The 19,310-nt window shown below is 34.0% G+C and overlaps 2 protein-coding genes across 3 annotated transcripts; both read right to left on the bottom strand.

The window, feature by feature from the left end:
* Positions 1-212: 212 nt before the first annotated feature.
* Positions 213-6,313, bottom strand: LOC21392488 (histone acetyltransferase HAC12). The gene is made up of 14 exons (XM_024166533.1): positions 6,171-6,313; positions 5,934-6,033; positions 4,775-5,644; positions 4,281-4,568; positions 3,922-4,200; positions 3,032-3,160; positions 2,732-2,932; positions 2,491-2,633; positions 2,103-2,391; positions 1,791-1,930; positions 1,322-1,400; positions 942-1,223; positions 455-681; positions 213-357 (listed from the first exon to the last, which is right to left on the bottom strand). Exons 1-14 carry the CDS (start codon positions 6,311-6,313, stop codon positions 324-326), a joined length of 3,204 nt encoding a protein of 1,067 aa, XP_024022301.1. The 3' UTR covers positions 213-323.
* A 4,090-nt stretch (positions 6,314-10,403) lies between these two features.
* On the bottom strand, positions 10,404-16,390 carry LOC21392487. 2 transcript variants are annotated; one of them, XM_024166538.1, is made up of 9 exons: positions 16,176-16,390; positions 14,754-15,431; positions 14,454-14,535; positions 14,212-14,287; positions 13,631-13,711; positions 12,855-12,991; positions 12,186-12,438; positions 11,578-11,641; positions 10,404-11,347 (listed from the first exon to the last, which is right to left on the bottom strand). In XM_024166538.1, the coding sequence occupies exons 2-9, from the start codon at positions 15,373-15,375 to the stop codon at positions 10,704-10,706; spliced, it is 1,959 nt and encodes a 652-aa protein (XP_024022306.1). In that variant the 5' UTR covers positions 15,376-15,431; positions 16,176-16,390; the 3' UTR covers positions 10,404-10,703. The 2 variants fall into 2 exon arrangements, with proteins under 2 accessions (XP_024022306.1, XP_024022307.1); XM_024166539.1 differs by having other exon boundaries at positions 10,404-11,341.
* Between the last annotated feature and the right edge of the window lie 2,920 nt (positions 16,391-19,310).

The raw sequence follows: 19,310 nt of genomic DNA, 5'->3' as shown, positions 1-19,310 counted from the left end.
AAATTATTCCAATTAGAAACGAGTTTCAAAATTAAAGTTAATAAAGTCTTATTTCAAATCAACACAAGAAAGATTAAATTGATTGGCTATATTGTCTATTCAAAAAAGGTTATCGGATAAACTTGAATGTAAAAGTTTAATTAATAATTTTGCATCACCCCAAAAAAAAAGGGTGACTTTGAGTCTACGAACACAATGAGGGACAAAAGAATTAGAAGATACACGAAAATTTTCAAGAAGTCCCACTTCAGTTTTGAGCTTGATCTGCTGGAAGACGCCCTCATCCATTTGTGCTTCTGCAACTGCAGCTTTTTGGGTAAAGTCTAGCATCTTAATGCGGAAAATCTCTTCAGATCCCTATGAAATCAAAGTTGAGCAATATATTGTTCATACAATGTTACATGATATGAATATTTTGTTAATGATAGATATTCAAGGAAGTATGTTCTCATACTTGCAGCGCGGAGTTAGGCAATCCTGTTCAGTACAGCTCTTTGAGTGCAAATTTAATGCATACCAGACCTTCTTACATATTGTACAGCCTCCGTTGACTCTAACTGTGCACATCTTAGCATGGGTGAACATCCTTCGTAAATTGTAGCAATGTTTGGAAGCACAGGGTTCTTCTTTGGTTCCTCGGCAACGTTTTGCGTGTTCCATTAGCCGCAGCAGTTTCTTTATCTGTGCAATTAGATTAAACCATTGGTTCATAACGGTCGAACTTCAGGCTGCCAAAAATTAATTACTAGTCTAGCCATGCTTCAAAGAACAATTTGTATATATTTTTTGTCAAGTATTTTGATTTACTCTTTAGTATGAGTGAGTTAATCAATTGCAAAAATTGATATACTATACTCATTAGAAGCTATAAACGATTAAGATAATTATGCTACTTATATGGTTAAGCATTTACTATAAACACAGGACAAAACATTTCATACCAAACTTTCTGATAGTTCCACTTCACTCCCTTCCTCAAGACTAACTGCAGAAGACTGTTGAGTTGACTTATGAATGTGACAAGAACCAGTCTCCACAGTCGGCGGAATAAGGTGGCGGAGATGATAGAGCATCATCATTGAAGAGTGCTTAGCCCGGCGAAGCGAATCAAATTGGTAATGATTGTCCCGACAGAAGCTTAAGAATTTATTCCTATTCTCATATAACTCGCTGTCCAAAATAACATCTTCATCTTTGGTATCAAGAGTCACATCCGTTAGGGCCTGAAAAGGAAAGTCATACAAGTGAGTAAAAATTTTGAATGTTATAGATGTGAAATTCCATAATATGGAGAGAATGACATTGAAGGTTTGAGATTTACCTGAGAGAGGAAATGTTGTTCCCCTTTAGCTGAAGTATGTGTCTCGTTTGAATGAAGATCTTGCTCCACAACATGACATCTGAAAAAATTGCAAGAGTAAATAATAAATTATTAGTCTATAATCAAGTTGCTTGGATAGCTTAACATAGTAGAAGAAATTGTAGATAGTTGGTTGAGACAGAAATATTAGAAACAAAATATTGAATAACTGTAAATAGTAGATGTCTATTACTTGATAATTTGCCTTTCATTCAGTTTATAAGAGTTAAACAAGTAAGATTCCAATCAGTAAATCACTAAAGGTGAATGTCGACTAGATACAAAATCTCTTGTATCTTACTGAAGAACTTCTTATCAAAGTATACCAAACAAACTAGATACAAGTTCAATATTAACAGATTATATGTTCTGAATGCTTAAAGAGGAGTTAGAACATTCTAAAGAAAAAGATACTTATAGATAAAGTTACCTTTCACATAGATTAAACTCTTTGCACTGATTGCAGAACCATCGCTTCCCTGATAATATCGGTTCGTAACAATGAGTGCAAACAAATTGCAAGTGGATGACTATAAAGTCCTTTTTAAAAGGTAAAATGTTTTGCCCCAGCTGCTCAAAAGAACAGGAAAACAATAAACAATGAGTAAATTAAAATATCACATCAGTTCTTTCACAAATGAAAGTATTTCACCCAAGAAATATCTTGTACACGGGATGATTATCAAATCTATCTACAAATTCCGCATGAGAGTTCTAAATGTGGATTGAAGGAAAAACTAACCTTTTGCATCAGTAAAATATCATTGAGAGCACTAGAAGAATTTGTCTGACCCATGGATTTCAAAGTTGCCTTTGCCATTTCTTTCTTCGTCTTTTTCTTGCTTTCCTTTTCAATGTCCTTAATGACATACTCAACTGCTCCAGACCAGTAATCCCCATCAAAATAAGGCAAACGAGCTGCTGTTATCTTACACTTAGCTTGTTTATGTTGGATAAAAAAGTGATCGTATAGATTAGTGTGATTGACCACAATTTCTTCATTTTCTGCCTTTTTCAGCATTGAGTGATACCTGCACACGTTTGAAACAATCCACGTTGAAACAAACTCGTACAGGAGCATGCAAAAAAGCCAGACACACTCACAAAGAATGAGAAATAAAGAGACAAACCATTGTCGAAGTTTATCAGACTTCGGTATTTTCTGAGTCTCTGGATGGCAATAGAAGAAGAAGTCGTCTCCCTTTATAGGAGGGCAAGCCCATATATAACAGGTTGCAAAACCTCTCTTCTTCACATGATCGAGGTAACCAAGCTGATGGGACAAGAAGAAAATGAAAAGCAAGTTAAGTTGCAGCTGATAGTTATAGTCAAGGTGAAACAAGAAATGCCTAAGGGAAGGTAAAATTTTACCAAAATTTCGTGGAAAGCAAATGTACGAAGAGCTTCTCCAGTTGAGGTCCCGATAACAGGCCTAAAGTACTTGATAGAATCGAGATATGATATATAAACACATCGTTGATTTGGCTTGCCGCATTCCGACCCGAACTCTTGGACATACATACTAAAAAGGCACACATCAACCCCACCAATCTTCTGAAACAAAAGAATTAACTGAAACGGGAAGAAAGAATTAGTACAACTGATAGTGAAAGAGGCATTCAATGAGAGACATACGAACACAAAAACCTTGAACTATAAAGCATTTCTAACCTTTGATGTATAGGGGAATTCAGTTGGATAACTCTCATCCTCAAGGATGTCCAAAAGTTGCTTCTTGACTATCATTTTTTCCCTCATGGATAGAACTACCCTGACAGTAAGATCCTCTGCTCCGGCAACCTGGCAGTAACAAATGGAATCAAAAGGTCAACCATCTAGAAAATAAAAAGGACTTTTATAGCACATTTGCCTCTTAAACTTATCGTGGTTTAACAAATTGCCTTTTAAATTTTTAATTTTGACAATCAACAGTCAAACTTGTTCAATCATTGCAATTAGGGACATTTGAGCAACAGGTGTTAAATGTTGGATGGATTGAAAGGTATTTTAGTAAAATGATTATTCATTTGTGATAAAAAATAATTAAATTAAGGGGAAAAAAAAGTGATCTGCTCTGCAATTAAATCAGAGAATTCATTTGGTTGTTGACAAAACCATCGAATCTAACCCATCTAATATCACCATCAAAACCATTGAAATCCTTGAGCAGAAACCCACCCATCTCTGTTGAGATTGGGGCCGTTTTCAACGAAAAACTGAAGTAAAATAGAAGAAAATCAGTTGAGATTTGAGGTTGAAATTCGATCGCAGTTGGGGAATTGGGGTTATCGGTTGAGATTTGTGGTTGGGTGTAGAGGATTGATGAAAATGGAGGAACTGACGAAGTCGAGTCTGATCGGAACCACAGTGTTTACGGGACGCAGATTAAGTTTAGGGCGTTGATTGCCAAAATCAAAAGTTTTAGCTGGTAATTTATTAAATCACGACAAATTAAGGGGCAAATGTGCTAAGAACACAAAGAAAAACACTATCAAAATACACACAACTGTATATAATCTTAAAACAAGCACGCAATGGATGTAGACATAATTGAATCATACCTCATTGAAACATTTTCCTGCAACCTTTGCTCTCTCTTTTCTTTCTTGTTTGAGACGCCTAAAGAGCCTCTCCTCAATGTGGTCGCTAAATTTTGTCCGCGGCAGATCCTTTGCACTAAAAACCACATTTTTAGTCGAGAGCTTGTAGTCTCTGCTTTCTTTTTCTTTCAACCAACATTTGGGACATTTATACTCAATGTTTGCTCCTGAATTAATCTTTCCATCGAAAAGTCCACATGTTTGATGTTGCCAGCTCTCGCATTTATCACATTGAACCCACTGCAAATACACACTTACGTTTAGAAGTAACTCATTGTTAATGAAGTCAGCAAAATCAAAGACAACATGACTTAGCTTACCGATTCTTCAAACTCCGAATCATTCTTCCCTCTATGAAGTGTTTCCTTCAAAATGCATATTCCATGTACGAATATCTCCCTACCTTGAGAAAGCTTGTGGCATTTGGTGCAAAAGTAGTATTGCGGAGAATTTTCTTTCCGTGTGCTGTAATAATAATTCGCATTGCGTTTGACGGGAACAGAACAAGAAGAACAATATATTGTTTTTGGTGCAAGCAAAATGCAACACTTTCCACACAGTGTGCATGCGTTCTTATCAATTTCTTGTATGTTCTTATCCAAGAAATCCTGTGTTAGGAAGAGAAACAAATCTTGATCACCATGTATGTAGAAAAAGGAAAAAAAAAAAAAAAAAACTTGAAGCAATGAAACAAAACCAGCATGCACAACGTTAGAAAAAAAAATTAGAAAAATATTAATGTTCTAATACATATCCTAAGGAGACATAACGTTAAACATTATATCAACCAATCACAATGTAAGAACTTGCTAACCTGATCAGTCCACTGGCGAAGGTATTTGATATGTTCTTTAATTTGCTCTGTTGTGAGATCTTCAATGATGGTATGGGCCTTTATGCTTGGCTTTCCTGTGTTTTCTTCTTTTTCATGCTCAGCTTTTAATTCTGACTGTGTTTGGATGGACATAGCTCTCATCTGTGTCTCAGAAGCTACACAATCAACCCCAAGCTCTTTCGGCGAACTCTTGAAAGGCAAAATATCTGAAATTTCCTTCACATTGACTCTAGTATTGTTGCCACTAGTCAGTTCTATGTCCATCGGCTCACGAGTCATGGCAGGCTCAGACGTCTTTCTAATATAATCATGTGCATCATTGCGTCTGATCTTGCCGAGGCTCACGGAATACTGTGTAGATTTCGTAAAAGATTCTCTGAACTCTTTCTCCATTGCTTCATCATCAATAGATGGAGGAGGTTTGGAAGAACAAGTATGATTTTTTAGTGGAGCAACTAGACAAGAATTTTCTAATTTCGTACGTTTCGGATAGGGGAGCAGATCCCGATCAGACTTGTTGAAATTAGCCTTTGCAGAATCTTGAAACTCAGAAAAATTCCAGACACCATTTGAAGATTTCAAGTCCAGCTGATGTTTATCCTTGCACCCTTGCTCACACACAGGCTCATCAATTAACAGTGATAGCATACGAGTGCTATTTCCATCCAACCTGTTGTGCACCAGTGGTTGGTGGGGTGTTTCAGAAGTCGCCATTTCCATACCAGAGGGCGATGGAGGGTCCAAAATAATAAAAGTTGCATTTTTGTCTTGACCTTCTGCCGCATTATGTTTACATTGGAGTAAAAATTCCAACCTATCATTTAATGTCTCTGGATTGGCATACTCCTCCTGAAAATCATTTTTGAAGTACAATTTCAAGAGAAGTATTGCAGAATCATAAAGTTCGAACATGAGGAATTGAAAAAAAAAAAAAAAAAAAAAAAAAAAAAAAAACCAAACCTCACTTATCAGCCTCTAAGAAAAAACTAGCTAATGTGCATTTTTTGGTTTAAGAATTCAAAGTAAACTGATGATAAATTAATATAAACCACTATTTAATGGAAACTAAAGTAGCAGTAGCTAAAAAAAAGGGAGTAAAGGTAGATATTAATTAATATATAGTGTAAGAATGACAAACCTTTGAACTAGCCTGCATAAATAGGTCAACTTCCAAACTGGTGACCAGAAATTCCCTTTGTTGCATACCATAACTTGTCTTTACTGACAAGAAGTCAGCACTGCAAAAGATGATCATCAATACAAATATAGTCAATTGATGAGAACGCGCAAAAGATTTCATGTAGAAACAGTTTGTTTGTTTGACCAATCTACACGTAACATTTAGTCCACAATATAAAATCATTCAGAAACTTACATTTTGCGCCTCACTGAATCCCGGTGGCGGCTGACGGCGGGATCCCGTGGCCAATTCCTTGAGCCATTTCCATCTGGCTGGTAAAGATGTGGAAGGTTCCTGAATTCGAGTTCGTCGAACTCGCTGGAGTTTTGCTCCGGCATGTTTCTTTTCACACACATCTTATCGCTCTTTTGTGATTGATTGTTTTCTTAAATACTGCAAGAGTAAGCACCACAATTGTACATTTAGTTTTCTCATACATGCCATCTCGCTATAACACAATCAATCACAAAGCATCAAGCAATATTCAAGTAGTTGCAGACAAAATTTTTACATATATGTCATGAGGTTTTTTTTTATTTATTTATTTTTTTTTAAACTCAATGCGTACCATCATGAACTCAAGTAACAAGATATTGACGCTGCAAAAAGTAGGAACTGATACAAAAAATGTAAAATATTTTGCAGAAACTTTTATTATAACAAGGATTAAAAACTAATTAACTAAATTATAATGGCAAATATAAACATTTGTAACACGTTCTCTATTATATACACAAACAAGGTCAAAATAAGTCAACGAAATTAGCCCAGGCATTTAACTTAACATTACCGGTATCTTTTTGAAATATGTACCGTGGTGATTTTCTAGCTTATATTATAGAGCCCCCGGGGCAATATTAAAACAAATGAAAATTGGTTTTTATATCATGGGATTTTCCTCAAACATATGTAATCTTACTTGTTCAAAGTCTCACTTAATTGAGTATTTAGTCTTAGGGAAAAAAATTAAAAGCCTTTGCTATCATGTGTTTTTGTGTGTGTGTGTGGCTAAAAATAGATATCTTGGGCAGTAAGAAACCCCCAAAGCTAACCTAAATACAAGCCCTAAATCACTGGGCACAAAACAAACAATCAACAACACAATGAAACATAGAAAATCAACTCAGAAGGGTTAGCGCGCGATTGATTAATTGCATTGTAATCATAACAAGGTTAATAACCTATATATCATGGGATTTGCTTGTTAAAAGTCCTACAAAATTGAATATCCAAGCTTTTTTTTTTTTTTTTTTTCATTTCATATTAAAACAAATGAAAATTGGTTTTTATATCATGGGATTTTCCTCAAACATATGTAATCTTACTTGTTCAAAGTCTCACTTAATTGAGTATTTAGTCTTAGGGAAAAAAATTAAAAGCCTTTGCTATCATGTGTTTTTGTGTGTGTGTGTGGCTAAAAATAGATTTCTTGGGCAGTAAGAAACCCCCAAAGCAAACCTAAATACAAGCCCTAAATCACTGGGCACAAAACAAACAATCAACAACACAATGAAACATAGAAAATCAACTCAGAAGGGTTAGCGCGCGATTGATTAATTGCATTGTAATCATAACAAGGTTAATAAGTTATTAGGGATTAAATCCATTATGATTATGAGAGGATTTTTACAAATCAGTCTTCCTAATTCACTACAGTCTATTTGTTTAACGAGAATCAAGAATTTTTCAAAAAATTTCCCAATTTTACGATCAAAAATTAAAATTTCCCCATTTTTGATCGACTTCAATGTTCCTGCTCATAAACGCTAATTTTGTTTGCTAGTGCATAAACCTAAAAAATTGTTTCATGCAAAGACTTCGTCTAATTTTATAATCCCTACGCAAACAAATTGTTTAACGAGATTCAATTGAGATTTTAAAAAATTTTCTCAATTTTTATCCACTTAATTATAACATAAACCCTAAACTATTGTTTCATGCAAAAACTTGGACCAAATTTTATAACTCATACACAATAACGACTAAAAAATATAGTGCTTTCAATCCCGAAACCCTAAAAATTTCGTTTTTTTTTTTTTAATTTTCTGAGAAAAGAAAATAGTTTGACTAGTAAAAGTATCTTAAATTATAGTTTCAATGTAAACATAGAAAAAAAAATTGTAAAATAAAGTCAACACCACAGTAAAAAGTAATAAATAACTAAAGAAACAAAACGATACCTACCTAGTTTTTATCGCACTTGCCCTCCCTCCTCTTTCTCTCTCTCAAATACAGTTACCAACAATCGGTAGGGTAAGTCTAATGTAAGGAAATCTGACTTTAGTCCTTGATAATACGTCTCTTATAGGAATACAATTATCCACACTCGGCAGAGTTATATTAGGATTTGTTCAGTTTTAAATATTATATTATTTTTCAATTTTATCCCTACTTCTATTTTTTTTCCTTCCTTCCCAAGCTTCTCTTTAAGGTTCTATTCATTTTACTGATTTGAGTTTAGAATTTGAATTTTACTGTAGTAAAAAATTATCATAAACAATCACATTTAAGATGACGTTTGGTTCATGGGTTCATAATCTGGTTTATGATTCTGATTTTTGAAATCTAAATTTTTTGTAAGAGAAAAATACTGTAACGAATTAAGAATCATAGTCCAGAACCAAACCAAAAACGCTCGAAACAAACGGAGTATAACTTTTTTACTACAGTAAAAAATTCTCACATAAAATCATCTCAACTCGAATTAAAAATTCGAATTTAACTTTTGTGTTGATGATTGTAGGTCGTGGCTTCCATGGCCGTCGGTGGACCTTCCTATGGCATTTGATTTGACTATATGTAAGGTTAAATTGTTTGTGTGGCTTGCTTTTCATGATATTCTACCTTCATGTTCTAACCTGGCCTATAGAGGAATTGATTGTTGTGCTAGGTGTAAGAGATGTGGCGAAGAGAAAGAAACCATCTAACAATATCGGAACAGAGTGCCGAACACGATACGCGAACACGAATTGCTAGTCAAAGGAAATAGGTGGTGGAATAATGTAGACATCAGTGTAGATTTTCATCCCTTGGTTGTTGCGTTTCTGGTCATGATAATGTAGCAGCCTACACACTTGGCACAACTCGCGTTAACTGTGAAAACCCTTGATACACCAGATTAACACAACCTTTGTTCAATGATTCTTAGTGTATATCCATGGATTTACTGTGTAAACCCCTATTATTTATTTACTAATTAAACACCATCTGCATTATCTATCATGATCGTAAATTCAGAGAAACTAAAGAAAAAAGTTTGAAAAAAATTATCGTTAAGTTATACTTGCACGGAAAAAATTAAACATGATTAAACAACTAAATTACTTCAGGTACCATCCAATCCCTCCCACACGTAAATCCTTTACCGTAATGTGGTAAAGACTAAAGAGTAGAATAAAAAGCTCAAAACAGTTAACAGTTAAACGCAAGGAAGAGGAGCTTCAAAGAGTAGGACCCGATGCATCCTGCTGTATTGTCGTTTTCTATTTGATCTTATATTTTCTCTCTCCGGCTTGTAAAAGTTTCAGCTGAATATGCTATTAATGGTTTAATCACCACAATAGACTAAATTAATGGGCGGTGCTATCAATCAAATATGTGTTTTAAAATATCTATGTATATATTCTTATTAAATAAATATATCTTGTTAATTAATGGAACTGGATGGTGCTCTCAAGAGACTTCTAATAACTATTATGCATTATTTTGTTAAATATATCTTGTTCATTGTAGCACGTTCCAAAGTTTATTAATGAATTTAGAAACATTGTATATATATCAAATGTACAATAGCTAGATTTTAAAGTTCAAATATCATATTGATACAAATAACATAATTTAAAATAAATTTATTTACTCAAAAATTATAGGTAAAGTTCAGATAGCATATTGATACAAGTAATATAATTAAGAATAAATTTATTTACCCAAAATTTTATCTACAATGTGAATATATTATAGTATCAGCACTTGTTATGATCAATATTTTGTTTATGGTACGTAAATCATTTTGTCTTTTGCTTTTATTTTTTTGGTTAATATTGTCTCTTCTTTAAAACTATTTTATATAGTCTTGTCGTTTTCACCAAATATTATTGCCTCTTAAAGTCCTGTCGTATTATCAATACTATCGTAACTCGTTTTATAGTACATTACACTTTAAATCACCACCGTTTCAGAAAATACTATCGTTCTTTTAATAGAATGTCCTTTAATCAGTGTCTCTTGTAATTGTTGTTCTTTTCTCAAAAAGAAGTACATATATCTATATAATATGTATCTATGTATACGATGTCTTTTTCTGAAGCGTTGTCGTTTCTCAAATGTGGTTAGTGGTTTGATCAAATACTGTAGTTTCTTAAAACAATTATTGTCGTACTGATTGAATACTATCGCTTTACAAAGCTTATGTCGTTTTCAGCGCACACGCATCGAAACAAGTGATTAGACAAATTACTTCCAATATACATATATATGTTTGTTCAACTTCATCTTAATATTCAATTAGCAAAGAACTACATCTCAAAATCTATCAGCCACAAACGATCTGTATAAGACTAGAAGAATTATACTTTAACTGGTCATCTAAACTAATCAAGATCCAACTCGTTCTTTATAGCTTTAGCACCCAAAAATACTAATGCTTTATAGAAATCCCTCCCCATTTTCTATCTCAGGTGAACTAATCTATAATCTTTTACAGCTATAAAATTACAATTACAACTCCTTTTACCTTTTACTAAGATGGCGATACCTGTCTTGCCTTTCCCTACTAAGAGTTGAATAATCAAAATCGTAGTCGTTCCTGCTTTCATCAACCCAATATCTAGCGGAACCATACTCTTTTGGAGAGACATGGGATGAGTAATGTGACGAACCAAAAGAACCATGGCCATAATCTTCATCGCGAATATGGCTTCTTCTGCCTCTGTCTGATTCAAACCTTCCGAAGGGTGGATTAAGTCTCGGACTGTGAGAGTTGTAACTTGATTCATAACTACTACCATATCTAGGTAGGTAAGTTGACATGGCTGGGCTGAACCCCTGGTCAACACCAGGGGGTCCATCATCTCTGAATTCTCTGGACCACCTTTCCTCTCGATGATGACTTCTGCCGGTGGGTTCCGAAGAATGGTTAGATCTGCGGAGCAATCGGTTCCTGTAAATATCTGAACTTGCTGGGGCAGCTGTCCAGATTCTCCGATCAGCATTTTCTGGAATTGGCCCATTTATTCCTGGGAATTCTACAGTCATTTTCCTTGGTGGTTCGCGATTATCTGCTTCAATAATTTCACCATCCTCCTGCTCTGCTTTATTGCCTTCACCATCGGCGTATATTGTAATACCTGATGGCTGATCCTCCTCATCTGGATCTAAAAATGATGGATAGAATAAATGAATTTAACATGAGGTGCCAATGGTATGATAAATGATCCACCATGAAGAGGAAAAAGAACCACTAAAATGCAGAAAATAGATGAAGAACTGATAACTACAAATGTGCAAAAATAGGTGGTAATTTTTACTCATACAAGCAGCATTTGAAATATTGAAACTTAGACATGGTAGTACGAACAAATGTAATGAACATATCTCTGATTACCAAGGTATCCCGGTGGGTATCCAATTTCTCGCATCCGACCAAGCCAAGGAGGTGGATCAAGCTCCTGCATAACCCATTAATGAAGGAATTAATATAGAAGGCAAATAAATAGGTAGAATCAAGATTCAGCTCCTGAACTTTAAGTTCCACCACAAGTTTGACAAGCCATAGCGACAATATCTAGTCTCAAACTTGCTTACCACTTTTTTACAAGGTTCAGAGAATATGGCTAAATAATCAGATCCAGTACAACCTAACGTTACCCCTTAACCCCCTAATAGGTAAAATGATATTTAATGTCTGATCTCAAGATAAGAAATGGACGCATAATCAGAATAGAGTAATGCTAAGGGCACCAACTCAAATCCCAACTCTGGTGTACCAACTCATGTGGCATGAGAGTTGTCACTTGTAAATTGGTGGGTGTTTAAAACGTCGCCACGTCAATTAATGATAAGATATTGCATTTATAGTTTGGTGTCCCTATCATTATTCATCATGAATATTCGTGTCTTTAAATCATGTTAGTAATACTAATTTTGTTATGTGTGTTAGCATGGAATCACTAAGAAAAATAACATGTCTACTGTATGAAAGAGTCAAATTACCCTTAGACCCAAAAGTTTTCGTGTTTCAGGATCAAGAGTTCCTGGCTTCAGACCATCATACTTTCCAGCTGGAGAATTCTGATAATATCGAGTTGGATTACGTGAACTGGGATTCTGGTTTCGCTTCGACTTAAGCTGTTTGCGAGCATTGTTGACAGCCACATTATCGCGAGGCTTTGGGCATTCCTTCAAAGCATGATTGTAAGAACCACAATTAAAACAACGGACAGCATCTTCTACAATCTCCAAGCCTCTAAAAAGTTCAAGGAGGAAATGTTAATTAGCAGGATATAAAACCTGTAATAAGTATTATAAAAGCAACCAACATATTTAAGTAAAAGAAATGCTTAACAGAAACATGTAAATGGAGAATTTCATCGTTGCCAAATTAATCAAGCAAGGGACTTGTATTTACAAAAGCTAAATCCCTCATAGTCACTACAGCGACTAATGCTTGATTTATCTAAAAGCATGTCCCAGAAAATTTGAATCTACATATGCAGAAGCATGTATCAGGAATTTTCTTGTACTTCTGTGAAACATGCATCTTATATTAACATACCCAAAATACATAACAGTCTTAATTCTTTTACTAATTATCCTAGTTGATATCTGTTACATTTAATGTTGTCTTATTATTACTTTCTACAGTAGGAAACGAGGGTTTACCCTTCCACATTGCTGGAACCACCATCTGATGTCAAACCCAATGCAAATCCACGATCATATAGCGGCACAGAGTTACAATCCAAGGGACTCAATTCATTGTTCTGTTGCTTCCCTGTTTGCTTGTCAATCCAGAAAGGCTGCAAGGACAACAGGACTTAGAGCAATTTGGTGATTATAAAAGCTCATAAATGCAGCAGAAGGTATGAGTTGGTGTTTGGTGGAAGGTTGACACTAGAGGATGTGATTTAGGAGTGAATATATCGCCTACATCCTCCCACACCCTCCCACACATACACACAATCACGCAGAAATGGAGAAAAATGAAAACACCAACCAATGAAGCTAACAATAATAGAGGAAACCAAAATACAAAATGAGCCTATTCTTTTGGGTTATAGCCTTCCAGGAAAAGATCCAAAGAGAAGAATTCAGTTCCAAAAGAAGAGTTTGTTTGTTTGTTTTTTGTTTGATTTTTGTTTTTTGTTTTTGTTTTTTGAAACAAGAAACTGTATCAATGATCAAAATTTAAATATAGATTCCAAAAGGAAAGATATAAGCAATAAAAAATTGTTAGGAAGTCTAAACGACAAACTTGAAGAGATCCTCCTGAAAAGATGGATGAATGGATGGTAGCGTAGTCCTTGTAAAATATTGGCTTCTTGTTTCCCCAAAATGATACGCGCCAATCACAAGGTTACATTCTCCAAGAAAGCATCCTATATTAAAATCTATTTTTGTAGCACGAGTAGGACCAAGCATACAAAGTGGAAACTCACCACCGATGATGCTTTCTCCAAGCCAATATGTAAAGCAGAAAAGTATGTCTCTTCACCAGATTCTAGTGCCTCAGGAGGATCCTGAACCAATGTATTTCAAGTAGTTTAAATGTTTAATCAGAGTTCAGAAACTCAGAACAGCTAAAGAAAAACAATAACTATATTGATTGCATGAAAAAGCAAACATTTGATCAAGTCAATTGGTAAAAATGTAGAAAACCTGCTTTTGATTTCGTCAGTAAAGATCAATTCTTATCAAGATAAAAGACACTAAAGAAAACTACAGCCTTAAATCAGTGAAGGGTTTGAGGAGATAATACATAGAAAGAACAGATGGCCATGTAATCACCAAAACAAGCAAAATTTATAAGAGAGAACACAGGTCCACGTAAGCTTAGTTTAGTGAGAAGAGAGAGCTGTCTTTCAACCTCAAAAGTGAACTAAATGTATACACTTTTCAGATACCTTTAATTCTTGCATTGGCCCCAATAAAAATTGCTCCAGTAAGCACAAATAATGCAATTGTCATTCTAAACAAGACAGCATATTGAGAACGGATAGAATTACTGAATAAACCTTACCTGGGATGAGGAATGGTGTTGAGCTTGCCACTCTGACCACTGCTGCATTAGCTCTTCCAGCTTATATTTACTAGATCTTAAAAGAGCAAGAGTTTCTTAGAAATTAACTAAGGAAAAAGTTATCCCAGTTTTCAAAGAATTATTTTTATTAATAAATCCTAATGTAAAACAAACTGATTTAAGGTGATATATAAAATTCAAAGCAAAAGCCTTTTTAAGCTATACTGCTTAATCCCACCAACCTTGTTAAGAAATTAAATTTGACACATACTGAAGGTTGTTGTTCTTCAAACATCACCCGGGATCTCTTGACACCTGAAATGGCTGCACATTTTGAATTATGGAAAAGACAAATTCACAGAAGAAGGCATACCTAATATATTTTATATTAGAATAACCAGTTGGTCTATTAGGAAACCATTTAAGTTGTAATCCTGTTGAGGTAGACAACCCATCTGCACAAACTTTCAAAATCTTCTATGCGGGATAAAGCTGGAGATTACAAAAGAAAACCTCACTATAATTTACGAGGCAAAGGATACAATAGCCCTCTCTCTTTTTGGTCCTAATGGAAATCTTATCTTGGACAGCAACACGACCAATTTCACAACCAAATGTAGTCTTCGATGCCTCTGCAACTGCAGCAGTGTCAGTCAAGTTGACATTCACTTGCAAGAGGGATGAATTGTCAGCCAAATCCTTTTCTTGGATTGCTTTTAGTTTCCAAGTACCATCTTCACGTTGAGCACCATCCATGTTGGAAACAAGATTTTCACTTGTTGTTTTCATGTCTTTATCTGCCAGAGTTACAGATTGAGAACCAGCTTGTCTAGGGTCATTACTAAAACTATCAATCCCATTATTCTCAAGTCCATAGCCAGCAGCTGTCAAAACAGGGACTCCGTTCAAATCCTCAATTTCCATGTCTGAATCACCATTAATCAAATCCTTTTCAGGATCCGCTTCTTTCAGCCGGATGCGATTTTTATCTTCAATGTCACTCTTGTGGCATATGTCTTCATTGTCGAGTGTATCTTCTTTATCCTTGGAACTACTACCTTGAGAATCAACTTCAATATGCTCCTTATCAAAATTATCACCACCTCCATTCTCACAGGCGGGATCATCAGAATCAAGGAGGACAATAAAATTCTCAGCTTCCATATGTAAGCAAAGAAGAATCTTCAAACGGGTAAACTAAACAAACCCCGGAAATCACTCTGCACAATGCACATTGTGACCAAACATCAGAAAACCAGAAAACAAATCACAACAATGGTCATGACTATTGCCAAATCACTTCTAGAGCATAAAAAAGTACATTTATACAATATTATATTCACGAGACTAAACGAAAGAGATTCCATTTGTACGTGTCTGTTTAATCGATAATCATAACCCATTTGAGTGCTAAGCATAGGAGTAATTCTTAAACCTGGATTACACAAAAATTACCTCTAGATATTTGAATAAGTGAACGTGAATAAGAAAGACAACTCATCAAACATCACTAAATTTGAAATTTTTATAGTTCCGAGTTCAATTTTCAAACAATTGACACTAGTAACTAACCACAGAAAAAAAAAAAGTTATTTATTACGGCATTCATTTCTTCAAATTAAGCCAGCAGTCATAGCCTAAGTCGAATTTTCTTTCATTTCTTTCCTCTCCTCGCATTTTCTAACCAACCAAACAACAAATCAACGGACGACAGGACAAGACAAGAAAGAAAAATTGGCGGTCATTTCGCGTTTTTGACAGCAAGAAAAGAAAGAAACGAAGCAAGAAACAAGAATACTACCCAAGCTAATCGAGTCAAGCAAGGGACAAAGTATCACAAATTCACATGCTACTTTCTTTCTTTCTTGAAGTTCAGCAACAGCATAAAGAACAAATCAAGCTAATAAGACGACTGTTTGGCCGGCGTCAAAGTGCAGGAAAGCTAAAGAGAAAATGATGTTTACCTTTCTCGGAGGTCGAGGGAAGTGGAATTAGGGTTTAGGAGCAGAGAATAGCTTGAATTGGATATTCCTTGTTGATTAGGAAAGAAATGAGGAGCTGAATCGTCGAAGCCATTACTCAAGGGATCAGATTTACAGGGGAAAGCGGGCGGGGGAGATCAAGATTGCGTGCAATGCGGCGCAGGTTAAGCTCCCCTAGGTTATCGAACTTGTCTCAGCCAGCCAATTCTCAAATCTCGATACAATAATAGGAAAGCCTTATTTTTATTTTTCAAAAAAAAAAAAAGATTCTTTCTCTGACTCTCTCTTTTAATACTTATGTCCAATTATTATTTGACGGCTGTACGGGTCTCTTTCCTCATTTGATTTTGAATTTTTATTATTTTTTTTTCTTTTTTGAGCTTGAGTGGAAGATTCAAATTCTAAAGTTTAAGTTGGAGTAGATTGTGAACCCGTTTAGTTCGTTGATTTGAGTTTTTAATTTAAATTGAGATGTGATTTTATGTGAGAATTTTTTACTGTAGTAAAAAAGTTAGCTGTGATTGTTTATGAGAGCTTTTTACTATAGTAAAATTTGAATTCTAAACTTAAATTAGTGAAATGAACGTAGTCTGTATTTATAACTACGATTTGATTTGAATTTTTATTATTATTGTTTATCTTTTGAGGATTTTTTTAGTAGGCACCAAAATAAAGAATTTTAAAGGGTTCGTTTAGTACGAGGATTTAAACCAGAGTCATTCTAATTATGATTCTGAAATTAGAATTTGATTAATGATTTTAGGTTCAAATCATGATTCAGAATCAGATGTTTGAATCACCTTGAATCAAGATGGTGGTGGTTTTAGAATCATGAGTGGTTCTAGTTTAAAACATCACATCAGATTCTGAATCATGATTCAGAATCATCCAAACCAAACACTGATTCTGAATCATGATTTAGAATCACTGTAAACAAACACTGATTCTGAATCAGGATCTAAAATCATGAAACTGGATCCATCTACCAAACGAACCCTAAAAATATTCTGTTGTCTAATCTACATCTACAAATGTATATTCTACATATTTTTTAACGTGATTTGGTTTTAATCAGATTCAATTGTTATAAACTGGTCTTATTAATAAGGCTTGAAAGATTATTTTTTAGGGTTATTAAGCATCTCCAAGAGAACATTATAAATTTTTTAAAATTTTAACTAGAAAGCTATTTTAACTAACAATTTTTAAGTAATTCATTCCGATAATATTTTTTTATTTTAACTAAATATAGATTATTTTATTATTTATTAAATTTAAAATATAAAAAATCTTATTGAATTTAAAAAATAACTCATTTATTACAGTTGCAAGAATAAAACAATAAAAAAAAATTATATAGCTAGCTTTTTTATGCTAACTATATTTAGCTAGTGTGAAAGACATTCTTTAAAATGACTAATCATTTAAGAGATGTTTGTTTCTTGTATTTGTCATTGATTCTAAATTATAATTTATAGCTTTCTACAGTATTTTTCTCTCATAAAAAACACACGTAAAATGAAAATAATTCTAAATCATGATTCTGAATCTACGAACCAAACGTCCTCTTAATAACTAATGATTGGAGTGAAAAAGAGTAAAAAAAACTAAATTATTAATTATTTTAATTAAAAACATAAAATGACAAGCATTGTTGGAATTGCTTTTTGTTCTTTGTTATTTTTTATCACTCATGTTCCAATCAGCTGAATGTTTTTACAAAATAGTTAAGCAAAATGTTTTCTTCATTTTGTAAAAAATTCTTAAAAACTATAACATTTTACATTTAAGGTCATTATTTTCATTAAAAAAAAATCAATTACTATGTGAGTTAGACGTGCTTATTTTTTTTTAAAATTTTTAAAAATCATTAGCCTAAATTGTTAAGGACTAAACTACAAAAAATCAAAATTCAAAGAGTGATTTATTAAAATTAATTAAAGACTAATGTGACACAATGCTCATAAAAGCAAGGACTCGTAAGGGTATAATTTTATTGTTTTATAATTCCGTTGGTATGATCAGCAAAATAAGTTGGTATTTTCAGAATGTTTTTGTCGTCTTTTGAGTTATATGTCGTTCTAATGTGTGTGTGCCGTTTTTTGAATTTCTGGGGAGTGGTGTCATCGGCTCAAACCATTATCACTTTCTGTCGCTTTTAGCATTTGCTGTCGTGTTTTACCTGGTTTTAATTTGTAATATCACTGTCCTTTTAATTAGATGTTATTCACTGAACTTTAGTAGACGTTTAGTTCATAGATTAAAATTATTTTCAATTTATGTGTATTTTTTGTGAGAGAAAACACTGTAGTAAACCATACACTATGATTTGAATCAGGGTACGAATCCCCTACCAAATTAAAAAAAATCTGTTGTTTCTTGATGACATTGAACCTACTATAAACAAGTTGGTAAATTAAAAGTCTCATGTTTGAGTTCCATAAGAAATATTTTCTACTCAGTGTTTAGGGCTGTTTATGGGTTGAGTTGGTACGGGATAAGGTTTTTTTTTTATCCCGTCCCAAAGGGTGCGGGTTATACATATTTGGCCTCAACTGTAACACTGCCTTATCATATAACATATAGATGTAGAAGAATTCACATGTAAGTGGACATGTGTCGAGATAAGGAAAGAAAAAAAAGTTCAAATTTTCTTCTAAGTGGACACGTGTCAAGATAAGGAAAGAAGAAAAGTTTAAAATTTCTTCTAAGTGGACACTTGTCGAGATAAAAAAAAAAAAAAAAGTTCAAATTGTCTTTTGAAAGACACTTGTCAAGTAGATGGACACTTGGAATTTGATCAATGGCCAAGATTTAGCTAAACACTTTTGATCCAATGGTAGATATTAGATATGGAATCAATGGCTAGGATCTATCCACATAAGCTTTGATCCAAGGGCTAGAATGTAAGATGACATACTATAAATAGGTGATGGATTCATTCCATCATTCATATGGAGGAAGCTAGAGAGAGAAAGTTAGTGAGATAGAGATAAAGAGAAAATAGAAAGACAAAAAGAAAGTGAGAGGAAACTGAGAGAAGGATTTTCCTCTTCACCAACAAATTTGTAAGTAGACTTTCCACTGCATCACTTGATCAGTAGTGCATGAAAGTTT

Source organism: Morus notabilis, unplaced genomic scaffold (genome assembly GCF_000414095.1).
Source record: "Morus notabilis unplaced genomic scaffold, ASM41409v2 Scaffold1108, whole genome shotgun sequence".
Taxonomy (NCBI): Eukaryota; Viridiplantae; Streptophyta; class Magnoliopsida; order Rosales; family Moraceae; genus Morus; species Morus notabilis.
Note: the sequence above shows the minus strand (reverse complement) of the source record. Positions and strands in the feature narration are given on the sequence as shown.

Bases quoted from the DNA above. Each gene is read 5' to 3' on its own strand.
- LOC21392488 (XM_024166533.1), bottom strand. From the start codon at position 6,313: ATGCCGGAGCAAAACTCCAGCGAGTTCGACGAACTCGAATTCAGGAAC. The intron at 6,034-6,170 runs GTAAGTTTCTGA...CATCTTTTGCAG, and splicing joins GATTCAGTGAGGCGCAAAAT to TGCTGACTTCTTGTCAGTAA. The intron at 3,161-3,921 runs GTATGATTCAAT...TGTTACTGCCAG, and splicing joins CAGGAAAATGTTTCAATGAG to GTTGCCGGAGCAGAGGATCT.
- LOC21392487 (XM_024166538.1), bottom strand. From the start codon at position 15,375: ATGGAAGCTGAGAATTTTATTGTCCTCCTTGATTCTGATGATCCCGCC. The intron at 13,712-14,211 runs GTAAGGTTTATT...ACATTGGTTCAG, and splicing joins AACACCATTCCTCATCCCAG to GATCCTCCTGAGGCACTAGA. The intron at 11,348-11,577 runs GTAATCAGAGAT...CATCATTTTTAG, and splicing joins ATACCCACCGGGATACCTTG to ATCCAGATGAGGAGGATCAG.